Genomic DNA, 12782 nt, shown 5'->3' on the forward strand with positions numbered 1-12782 from the left:
ACCTTAGGGACTGAACTTTTTAAATATTTATGTCAAGAGGGTATAACACTGTTACTTTATAAACTATGGGCTTGTAATTAGGGATGGACGCAAAACTGAAAAAAATGCACCTTTATTTCCAAATAAAATATTGCCGCCAAACATTGTGATAGGGACATAATTTAAATGGTTTTATAACCGGGACAAAAGGGCAAATACGTTTCATGGGTTTTAATTACAGTAGCATGCATTATTTAAAAACTATAATGGCCGAAAACTGAAAAACAATTATTTTTTTCCCCACATTTTTCCTATTTTCCCATTAAAACACATTTAGAAAAAAATAATTCTTGGCATAATGTCCCACCTAAAGAAAGCCTAATTGGTGGCGAAAAAAACAAGATATAGTTCATTTCATTGTGATAAGTAATAATAAAGTTATAGACGAATGAATGGAAGGAGCGCTGAAAGGTGAAAATTGCTCTGGTGCTCAGGGGGTAAAACCCCTCAGTGGTGAAGTGGTTAAAATTTGCCAAGTCCAAGAGATCTACCAACATTTAAAAAGTGTTGCAGACACCCCCCCCCCCGATCATGAACAGCCCCCAGGTACAAGTGCCTTCAGTATAGGTAGCTATGTATAGGTCCCTTCAGCAAAGGTAGCTGGGTACAGGTCCCTTCACTGGGTACAGGTGCCTCTAGTATAGGTAGGTAGGGATAGGTGCCTCTAGCATAGGTAGGTAGGGATAGGTGCCTCTAGCATAGGTAGGTAGGGATGGGTCCCATTAGCATAGGTAGGTAGGGATAGGTGCCTCTAGCATAGGTAGGTAGGGATGGGTCCCATTAGCATAGGTAGGTAGGGATAGGTGCCTCTAGCATAGGTAGGTAGGGATGGGTCCCATTAGCATAGGTAGGTAGGGATGGGTCCCATTAGCATAGGTAGGTGGGGATGGGTGTCAGCATAGGTAGGTAGGGATAGGTGCCTCTAGCATAGGTAGGTAGGGATAGGTGCCTCTAGCATAGGTAGGTAGGGATGGGTGCCTCTAGCATAGGTAGGTGGGGATGGGTCCCTTTAGCATAGGTAGGTGGGGATGGGTCCCTTTAGCATAGGTAGGTGGGGATGGGTCCCTTTAGCATAGGTAGGTGGGGATGGGTCCCATTAGCATAGGTAGGTGGGGATGGGTCCCTTTAGCATAGGTAGGTGGGGATGGGTCCCTTTAGCATAGGTAGGTGGGGATGGGTCCCTTTAGCATAGGTAGGTGGGGATGGGTCCCTTTAGCATAGGTAGGTGGGGATGGGTCCCTTTAGCATAGGTAGGTGGGGATGGGTCCCTTTAGCATAGGTAGCTGGGGATGGGTCCCTTTAGCATAGGTAGGTGGGGATGGGTCCCTTTAGCATAGGTAGGTGGGGATGGGTCCCTTTAGCATAGGTAGGTGGGGATGGGTCCCTTTAGCATAGGTAGGTGGGGATGGGTCCCTTTAGCATAGGTAGGTGGGGATGGGTCCCTTTAACATAGGTAGGTGGGGATGGGTCCCTTTAGCATAGGTAGGTGGGGATGGGTCCCTTTAGCATAGGTAGGTGGAGATGGGTCCCTTTAGCATAGGTAGGTGGGGATGGGTCCTTTTAGCATAGGTAGGTGGGGATGGGTCCCTTTAGCATAGGTAGGTGGGGATAGGTGCCATTAGCATAGGTGGAGATAGGTGCCATTAGCATAGGTGGGGATAGGTGCCATTAGCATAGGTGGGGATAGGTGCCATTAGCATAGGTGGGGATAGGTGCCATTAGCACAGGTGGGGATAGGTGCCATTCGCATTGGTAGGATGGGTGCCATTCGCGTAGGTAGGATGGGTGCTCAAACACTTATCTCCCTCCAGCGGCGATGTCTGGTCTCCCCTCTCGGACTCGGAGCGCTCCGGCGGGCAGGCGTGCGTGCGTGCCCGGGTGCCGCCTCCAGCCATGACGTCGCGACATGGCCTCTTCAGCCGCGCCTCCTCTCTCCTCCCCCGCTTCCTATTGGCCAGCGGCTGGCAGCAGAATTCGATGGGACAGCTGCCAGCCGCAAAATGTGATGGGACGCGGCCAAGAGGCCGCGATCTACCAAATAGGCGGTCGCGATCTACCGGTAGATCGCGATCGATCTATTGGGCACCCCCGCTCTAGAGGATACAATTGATGGGGACAAGTACAGAGGAAAGAAGGGAACTGGCCCAATAGATAGAGTCTCCAAACATGCAAGAGTAGCAGGGCAAGATGGTGCAAAAATGTGCTGCCAAGAAAGCCTTCATATTAGATGTTAGTTCTGTTCATATTAGATGTTAGTTCTGTTCATATTGTAGTAAATCCTGATGGCATGTGCTTCCTGGTTGAACAGACCTTTAGTTTTATATCTATGTATAAAAGTTTCTCCTTGATGTAATCTGTATATACACATAGCGAGCATCAGTTTCAGGCTGAGGGCCCATGCATTATCACCTGACCTGTAACCGCAGTAGCATCTAGATAAACATAAAAAAATTGAAAAAATAAAAAGTAAAAAGTAAGTGAAGGTTTTAAGGGCGTAGAGCGTGCTCAAATAGTATAAAACAAAAGTTTGCCATCTTAAAACAGAAGGTATTTGCAATTTTTCAGATTGGTGTGAGCATATGATGTTTCCCATGATGCATCACTGCTGAATATGTAAATCATCCTTTGTTATCCCTATAAGCTAAACACACCTCCAGAACTGCTGGAATGCAATGATGTGTCAACTTGTTAACTGTACAGAGCCATAATAATCCAACATGCTTACAGACTGTTTCAGATTGGTTGATCCTCATCAGCGCACAGTATGAATTAATGTGGCTCTATGGGGTAGGATTTGAAGCACCCAGAGTTAAGGGGCCCATACACTGGTCGATTTCAGCCATCGATCGATCGATTCTGTAGAATTGATCGATCAGAAATCGATTCTTTCAAATCAGCAAATCGATCAATTTGCAGCCGATTTCGATTGATTTTGATCAATTTGATCTATCTGACAGTATGGAAAATCTAGGTCAATCTGCTGCTGGTAGCAGATCGATGCCCCATAGAGTTGCATTGGATCTAATGGTGCAATAATGCATTTAGATCGATTTTCAATAGATTTCCAATAGATTTCAGAAGGAAATCTGTTCCTAGTGTGTGGCACGCATCAGATAGATTTCTGTCAGATTCAACTTGACAGGCATCTGACAGAAATCTATCTGATGGTTGAATCTGCTGCAAATCTATAAATGTATGGCCACCTTTGCAGATTACCCAGCAAGCTCATGGTGAACCAGAACTCCTAGGAGTGGTTCTGGATGTGTGTTTACCTTACAAGGAAAACTTTTGTTTTCCTGCTAAGGCTTTCCATCACCCAATTTGCCTCCTAAGGATTTTAATTGTTCGAAGAAAATGGAGGAATGGGAAAGCCTTGGCTGGAAATATATATTATCACATTGTGAATTTCTGATGTACTGTATTATCATGGATACCATACGGGCACCCTCACACAATGCTTTCTCTTTTTTAAATCAGGAGTTTTTCTCTGAGTTCCCCTGAGAGTGAGAGATCTGAAGGAAGTGTCAAATGTTAGTTAAAATCATGAGATATGCAGGACATTTTATTTATAACATTTTTGGACAGCACATTCTGCAGCTTTGACCAGCAAGATGAGATGACACTAGGCTGACATTAGTAAAACGTTATTCAACTGTGTAGGATATGACATGGGAGAGATTAAGCGAAGGAAAGTTAGTTTAGGTTTGCTTTAATGATGCTATTGGAATCTTTTTCAAAATAATGCTAGTTTACTCACTAGAGCGTTAAACCTCTTGACATAATACATTCTGAGTTACTCACTAAGAACAAATGAGGAAAGTCTCAACACTTAATCTGTAACTTTTCCAGGTGAGTGGATTTGAAAGGGTTGTAACCACAGGATCAACATTACAGTCAGGCAACTAGAATTTTCAGAAGTCTGCAATGCCTGTCTCTGTGTTTTTCTCATTACAAACAATCTTTAAAATGTAGAAGAATGCCTGTACTGTGGTCACATTCCATACATTAAAAATTCACTTTTTTACATTTCTGAAACTGAACTCTCTAAACTCGTTCATTGTCAACAGAGTTCACATTTTCCAAGAATTAGCGAGACAAAATAGGAAGGGACTCTACCCCGTATTTACACTGGCGAGATTTAATTCCATGTTGGAAACGGCACTGATCATCTGCATCATATGCTTGTCCTGGAGCTTGTGTGGGATAAATAAAATCCTGACGTGGGGGAGCATTATTCAAGCAGAGGCCCAGTCCTGAACTGTGGGGGGAAAGGAAACAGGAGAACTGCATCAATACTGTGTGAAAAGAAAACATATTTCTGTAGGGCAGTTCCCTGACCCTATTTTCACTAAAATCAGCTCTGTATTATGAACCTAAACATGACAAACTTCTAGCAAAACAGTTTTCTTGTTAATGGTTACAAACAGTGGCGTAGCTAAGGAGCTGTGGGCCCCAATGCAAGTTTTACAATGGGGCCCCCCAAGCACTCTACATATAACTATTGATACGGCGCACCAAAACCTGCCAATGGCAACTACAGTGTCAGAGGTGCAAGAAGGGGATAGGGAACAGTTTGTTAATGATTACCACTACTCAAAGTATCTATAGAAGTGATTATTACCAGCACAGGACCAATAGAGAGCTAATACTGTAGTTGAGGGACGGCCCTTTGGGGGCCCCTCTGGCCCAAGGGCCCCGATGCAGTTGCTACCTCTGCACCCAAGGGCCCCGATACGGTTGCTACCTCTGCACACCCTATTGCTACACTCCTGGTTACAAATGGCTCATTTCTAATTGAAAACATCAAATATAGTTTACAAACATATTTAGACACTGGAATGATAACAGCAAATTGCAACTTGGTAGATCTCCAAGGACATCCTCAAAGATTATCCTTCTTTCTATGGCATCATGCAAAGGAGGGAAAGCTTCCATTGGATCACTGGAGTTGAACTTTTGCCCTGGTAACATTTATATAAACCTGTGTCACGCTGAGAATGAGAAGTACAGACACAATGGCCCTGACACACTACAGTTCTCAAAGCAAACCTAAAGAGAGAAAATTTACTTCAGGTCTGAAACTTACAAGGGCTTGTCAACAGCTTGCGCATTTGCTGTAGCAGAGACCCGATAAGGTTTTGGCGGTAAGAATCGATCGAGTCTGTGGTACTGCACATGCACAAGCCGTCTCAGCCTGCACAGTAGAACAGACTTGACTTTTCTTCTGAAGACCCAGCTTTCCCCATCAAAGCCCAATTGTGTCTACTGCACAGGCACAGTGCGGCTGTGCTTTAGGGGGTTCAGCAGTGGAACGGCCGATTTCTAACATCACAGGTTTACTTTAAAGATCACTAGAGCCCTGTAACAGCCATGGAGATACATGTAAAGTAATGTGCCAATAGTAAAGCACTGTATAAAATAAATGGCACACAGTTGGGAAGTGGGTATTTCAGACTTGGAAAAAGACTTTGGACTACTGGTTTACAACAAGTTAAGTAACCGTATACAATGCCAAGCAGTGCTAGATAAAGCAAATACATTTCTGGGATCCATAATGCAGGAAATAAAATCTTGAGCGCTTTTCATGCAGATCGCACCTACCGCAACTGCGCAATAAAGGTTTCTGTTACACTTCTAAGTTTACAACTTATGACGCAAAGGTGCGGATTTGTGGTGCCTTGCTGGCGCAAATATTCCATCCATTCATTAGTAGGATTTATGTGTACAAATAAATCGGCTATAACAGGAAATCCGCCATATTTCTTCTCTTCTGTAAGAGGGTTGGGGCGTCTCCTCCTTCAAGGAGGGCATAAGCTCGCCTGTCAGCCACTCCCATCAGGATGAGTACCTTAAAGGTTCTAACACAACAAGAACCCAGGGTCCTTTGTGCTTTTGACCAATTCCATCTACCGACATCTGCCGACAGGACACCGGCTACAAATCGCCATTTAGGGTTATTCAATACAAGGACTTTATCACTTACTGGACTCCAATATGGTATGTTAAACTTTTAGACATTTTACCTTATTTCTCATCTCTTATTTATAAATATCCAACCAATCTGTTTCACTGCCAGATATATTTATTTGTCAGCTCCAATGTATATTTAAAGTATTTTTTTTTTTTATAATCAAAGTAACAATTTAATGATTTCAGCATTGCCCTTGTTACCTGATTATTCTTATCTATGCTAGAACTTTGTCCTCAAGTAGAGACACACTACCAAATTGTCTTTTTATAAATTGATTTGGCTAATTAGGTTGCAATTTGCAAATAATGTTTTTTCCTTTTAGGAATAGCTAGCTCAGAAGTCTCTTCGCCTCATTTCAATCCGGGGAATGGTGGCAGCAAAATTGTCTTGATTCCCAATGCAAAATTTATAATTTTATTTTACCGATTGTACATACAATTAAGATTGTATGATGTATGAGCACCCCTACCAATCTTAAACATTTCCTGTGCACACAGTGGATTTGCCTGAAGGACATTGACATTCTAGAACAGGTACAAAGATGGGCAACTAAATTAATCAGAGGTATGGAAAGTCTCAAATACCAAGAAAAATTGGACAAACTGGGTTTATTTAGCTTGGAAAAATAGATGACGGAAAATAGAAAAATAGATGCCATACGCTTTTTTGCCTAGTTGCAGAAAAGCGTTCAGCATTAGCTAAACACACTGCTGCCGAAGGCCCGTGTGACCCGACCTTAACCTATGAAGCTACCTATTACTGTATGCATGTACAGGTAAACAGAGGCGCCAGATGGTTAAAAATAGCTAAAATTGTTAAAAAGGAGGAGGTAGTGGTGGACTTACCCCCTCGAACCAAACACGAGATGGAGTTGATTAATATTCAACAAAAAATAGGCGCCAAGCTGTGTATCAGATTGCATGAATTTTATGCTCCTTCTATAGCCTGATGAAGCGGGACATGCGGCGAAAGGCGTTGCAACTGTTTGGAGTATGTAAATAAAGTATTTTTTGCCATCAGCAACATCTCGTGTCTGCTTCGAGGGGGTAAGTCCACAACTTCTGGCGCCTCTGTTTACTTTACATTATTTGAGTCCACACTTGGTGGAGGGGATTTGGCCCCTTTCTTCAGATCTACAGAGAGTGACTTCTTATTCCTGAGTGGGGACGGGTCTAATCTCCCCACTTGCCTACATAGTGGTTGCCTGGATGGTAACCCTGGTTTGTGAGTATTACTTTATACTTACCTAATCATACCCACATTTTCAGTACATTCTACACTATACGGGGCTCATGGTGTCTCCCTTTATAGCCTCTCAACTATGCAGGCCCTATACATTACTGAACTAATGCAGATATTTATCCCCCAAAATGAAGTCTCTGCTCTGAAAGAAAAACTCTTCTTAGCAATGTAGCATTAGCATAAGATGCATCAGTCCATTCATAACAGATCCAAAAAATAAATTTTAATTTTTTTCTACTCTTAAGCTTACTAATTTTATAAATTTTATAAATTCTAATATATTTTTTTTAAATATTTTCTTTGTGTCGAAAATCTGAAATCCATGTTTGCAAAGATCTGCATGTAGGACACAGCAGTCAAAAAGTAAATTCAAGACTGATGTTTGATTTAAAGTGTAGAATGTTTCATGACTTACTCCAGGAAGCTGGTGATATAATCTCTACTACAAGTGGACCACACAAATGGATTTGTCTTCATGGTAATGTGAGCTGCCATGAGCTTGGCTGTCTCTTGACCTCGTGATCCACAACCATTTCCTATACCATCATGATTCATGCCAAAGCTAAGGACAGAAGAAAAATTATTTGGTTAATTATATGTTACCAGACAGTTAGTCAAAGAAACATCTTTAGCAGATTAAAAATATTGTCATAAAACTGGAAAGTAGTAGTTCTTCTAAGGCAGGCTGCCATATGATATGCTGCCTACTATGTACGGTATGTATTTTAGAATATTTTTTACACACAAAATATTTTTATACACGTCTGTTCTGTCTATTGATATTGAAATTCTGGGACTGAAATGGCCTCAGATGGCATAGCAGAAATTCATTGCAACTATGTACAACCTGTATTTGTGCTAATAGGAACAAGGGAAAGAACAGTATCTCCTCATCATTTATATTAAAAAGTCCCTATGGGTGTTTTATTCAAAATGGCTTCCATGAGTGTGTCCCACCATGCCTGTGTCTCAAATGAAGCTCCCATACAACCCTCCATCCTCTCCTCCTCATACAGTATCTTACTGGTAGACAGCAGTAGCTCTCAAAACATGACTGCCATATTCTGTTCTACCTCAATAACTATCAATTCACTAATAATGCCTATAGTCATATTGGCTGATGTGAGCTGGGAAGGCAAAACACAGCAAAGTAGGGTGACTGGAGAATGAAGGGGTTACAGTTGACCTCATACAAAGCAATGAAGGAATGTTGGTTAAGTAATAACCACTTTGTCACAGTCTTACCTCCTGGATCCAGCGATGTGACCATCTCTACCAGGAGTCCGCCGCGTCCTGGAACTTCCCGGGAATGCATCCTCTTCTTGCGTGCATAGTAACTCATGCGTCCCTAGCAACAGGGATGCGCGGATGCAACCTCGGAAAGGGAAAGGGGTGGGCGCATCAGCTAAGGCTACCTTCCTATATGCTTAGAAAGCGTAGAATTTCGTGTCAGCTGACATACTTAATCAACCGACACTCAGGCAGGGATTGCTGCGCTGTGATTGGTTGTTGGAATGTGTAGCCGGCCACTGATTGGTGAGTGCTTAGTTTAAAAGTCTGCCTGTGAGCTGTACTCATTGCCCATTATAGCATTAGCTTGATAGCTGCTGGGTGTTCTGTTATATCTGTTTCTGTGATTACCTGAATTTGACATTTGCTTGCCTTTTGACCATTCTTGCCTGATGCCTGTACTGACCTCTGCGTGTCTCCCGGATTACTCTTGATTGCTACCTGGACCAACTTTTGCCTGCTACTGACCTGATTTTGCCTTGCCCTTGTGTACATCAATTATCTGATCTATTGTGTATAACACTGGACTGTTTTTGGACTCGAGATCTGCTTACTGTGGGTTCTGGTGGTTCATTGCTTACGACTTGTTCAGCTCCAATACCTTGCACCCTTAAAGGACTGGGTGTAACTGTAGTCGGGTAGGTGTTGTCTCTCATCTCCCGTTCAAGCGGGGACGCGCCACATAAGGTGAAGACGGTGGTGGAGATTGGGGCTGGTCTGTGTTAGTGGTGATCTGTCAGGCCTTACACACTTCCTAGCCAGTCCCCATCCCAAAGTGGCACTGGGGGAAAAATCTGCCTGACAATAGACAACTGGGGGAGAGAAAATTCATGATGACACTGAGGGGTACCTTCTAGACACAGGGAGTATATGCATGATGACTTCAAGTAAAAAGAAGAAAGAGACTGGCACTGCGGTCACGAGGTTTAAATGGGGAGGATTGATTCTCTGGAGGTTTAAGGCCTCCTGCAGACTGCAAGTGATTCCGATTCAGATTCCGCTTTTTAATCAGTTTTTACATCCGATTCAGATTCCGATTTGCAGTGTGCAGGGAGCAAACTGCAAATCGGAATCTGAATCGGATGTAAAAACTGATTAAAAAGCGGAATCTGAATCTGAATCGCTTGCGGTGTGCAAGAGGCCTAAAATAGATCCGGATATTCAGGGTACTAACCCCTTGCGTGCTCTGGATGCTGAAGATAACATCAAACGTATATATACAGTAGAGAAATTGATTCATCCGGCACTACATCTGAGGTTAAGCAGAAATCCTTCTTTATTGTATCTAGATTGCTGATCATGCAAACAGGCTCATACACATTGCAAATGGATGTATAGAAAACGTACCCTTGAGATGCTTGCTGTGGGGCAGTGTGGGAGCAGCGGTCCGCCTGACAGCTGTTTCGCTCAAGTGAGCTTCTTCTGAGGCTCCGTTTGCGGCGAGCAGCCGGTGGTTGTGCTCTTAAATAGTATCGGGCTTCCGCTCCGACTTCCGCGTACGTCACGCCGCTAAAAACGTCACTTCCTGTCCTATATTGCGTCCTGTGCGCATGCGTCCATATATCCGCATGACGCATACAAAATACCTGTGCGCGTGCGTACTTTAATCCGCATGTGACGCGTAACTCCGTCCGAGTAGGAAGAGGAAGTGGTTATGCGTCCCACAGTGGTTTTCTGGTTCCAACTAATTAGTGGAAACTTCAGAAAACCACTAGGTGGTGCTAAACTCAGCTAAAGACATCTGCTAATAAGATCAAAAATTTCTCAATTAAAAACCACATCTTTATTCTGTAAAAGATAAAAAATACTTATTTTGTACAAAGAAGTTAAAGCTAAAAAGAAGGGGGAAATGTAGTAGATATATATAGATCCAGATACATTAGGGGAGGAAGAGTTTTCCTGAAGGAGAAATTGGGGATTTTAAGCCCCCTTAAATGCTATTTAGTATTCTGCGGGTCTTTCTAGCCCTTTTTGTACACTATTCTTGTATCTTACAAACATTCAGTTTAGCACCTCCAAAAAGTGGAACCGCTTTAGTCCCACAATACCCCACACTTGAATCTAAATCTATATCCCCCTTTTTTTTAAAAACATGAAATCAAAATAATTTCTGAAGAAGAGAGGCCATACATTACACAAGACATATCTACTTATAGGTTTTAAGAGATCTACGGGTCTAGAAAACAGGCCATTTCGATAGCATCATTAAGGCCTAGAGCTCCTGTGGCGTTGGTATTAATTATCCATCTATTTTCTCTTCTCAATAGTCTTTGTTCTCTGTCCCCTCCTCTTGGATTTGGACCTGTTCTAGACCTGCATAGAGTAAACAAGTTGTGTCCCCTCCATGTTCTGTTCGGAAATGTTCGATCAATCTAGTACATCCTCTTCCAGTTTCTACTGATTTGATGTGTTCTCGTACTCGTTTCCTCATTTCTCGCGTCGTCATTCCGATATAAAACCGTTGGCAAGGACACCATACTATATAGACAACATATCTAGTTCTACATGTGATGAAATCCTTCGTTTTGTTCTCTACCGGTCCCACTTTCAAATACTTTCCTACCTTCATATGTGGGCATTGGGGGCAGTGGCCACACCTATAATTTCCTTTCAAATGACTCTGATCTAACCACGTGGATTTTGTAGGGGTTCTAAATTCACTGGTTGTGAGTTTATTTCCTAAAGTTGGTGCCCTTTTAAAGGTTATCATCGGGGGTTTCTTATAGATCTCCTTCAATATGGGGTCCCTTTCAATCATTTTCCAATGTTTCATAATACTCTGCCATATCTCTTTATGCATTGGGGTACATTGAAAGGAAAAGGTTAGTCTTTCGCTATTTGTGTTATTCCATTGTTGGTTACCTCTCTTTTTACTACTACTTCTTTTAATTAGGGAGCTTCTTTCAACCTCATTGGCACGTTTTAATGCACGGTCCAGATCTTCTGATTTATAACCTCTTTTTTCCAGATTGCGTTTCAATTCCATCGCTTGTTCAAGGTAATCTTCTTCTCGAGTATTATTACATTTTAGTCGTAAGAATTGCCCATAGGGAAGTGCTTTAAAGGTATGTTCCGGATGGTAACTCTCCTTATGTAGTAGCAAATTACTGCTTATCGGTTTTTTATATCCTTTCGATATGATTTTATTTTTTGGATCTGTTATGAATGGACTGATGCATCTTATGCTAATGCTACATTGCTAAGAAGAGTTTTCTTTCAGAGCAGAGATTTTATTTTGGGGGATATATATCTGCATTAGTTCAGTAATGTATAGGGCCTGCATAGTAGAGAGGATATAAAGGGCGACACCATGAGCCCCGTATAGTGTAGTATGTACTGAAAATGTGGGTATGATTAGGTAAGTATAAAGTAATACTCACAAACCAGGGTTACCATCCAGGCAACCACTATGTAGGCAAGCGGGGAGATTAAACCCGTCCCCACTCAGGAATAAGAAGTCACTCTCTGTAGATCTGAAGAAAGGGGCCAAATCCCCTCCACCAAGGGTGGACTCAAATAATGTACAAGTAAACAGAGGCGCCAGAAGTTGTGGACTTACCCCCTCGAAGCAGACACGAGATGTTGCTGATGACAAAAAATACTTTATTTACATACTCCAAACAGTTGCAACGCCTTTCGCCGCATGTCCCGCTTCATCAGGCTATAGAAGGAGCATAAAATTCATGCAATCTGATACACAGCTTGGCGCCTATTTTTTGTTGAATATTAATCAACTCCATCTCGTGTTTGGTTCGAGGGGGTAAGTCCACCACTACCTCCTCCTTTTTAACAATTTTAGCTATTTTTAACCATCTGGCGCCTCTGTTTACCTGTACATGCATACAGTAATAGGTAGCTTCATAGGTTAAGGTCGGGTCACACGGGCCTTCGGCAGCAGTGTCTTTAGCTAATGCTGAACGCTTTTCTGCAACTGGGCAAAAAAGCGTTTGGCATCTATTTTTCTATTTTCCGTCATCTATTTTTCCAAGCTAAATAAACCCAGTTTGTTTAATTTTTCTTGGTATTTGAGACTTTCCATACCTCTGATTAATTTAGTTGCCCATCTTTGTACAAAATCTACGTGGTTAGATCAGAGTCATTTGAAAGGAAATTATAGGTGTGGCCACTGCCCCCAATGCCCACATATGAAGGTAGGAAAGTATTTGAAAGTGGGACCGGTAGAGAACAAAACGAAGGATTTCATCACATGTAGAACTAGATATGTTGTCTATATAGTATG

At 42.4% G+C, this 12782-nt stretch overlaps 1 protein-coding gene across 1 annotated transcript in view; it reads right to left on the bottom strand.

The window, feature by feature from the left end:
* Positions 1-4125: 4125 nt before the first annotated feature.
* The window catches only part of LOC137508524 (A disintegrin and metalloproteinase with thrombospondin motifs 10-like), a 157238-nt gene continuing 148581 nt past the window's right edge, over positions 4126-12782 (bottom strand). Inside the window, exons 11-12 of the mRNA XM_068233763.1 lie at positions 7668-7814; positions 4126-4297 (exon numbers count right to left, since the gene is read on the bottom strand). Of these exons, the coding sequence (XP_068089864.1) occupies positions 4126-4297; positions 7668-7814 (319 nt within the window). The remainder of the gene's footprint in view (positions 4298-7667; positions 7815-12782) is intronic.

This window comes from Hyperolius riggenbachi, chromosome 1, assembly GCF_040937935.1.
Source record: "Hyperolius riggenbachi isolate aHypRig1 chromosome 1, aHypRig1.pri, whole genome shotgun sequence".
NCBI lineage: Eukaryota > Metazoa > Chordata > Amphibia > Anura > Hyperoliidae > Hyperolius > Hyperolius riggenbachi.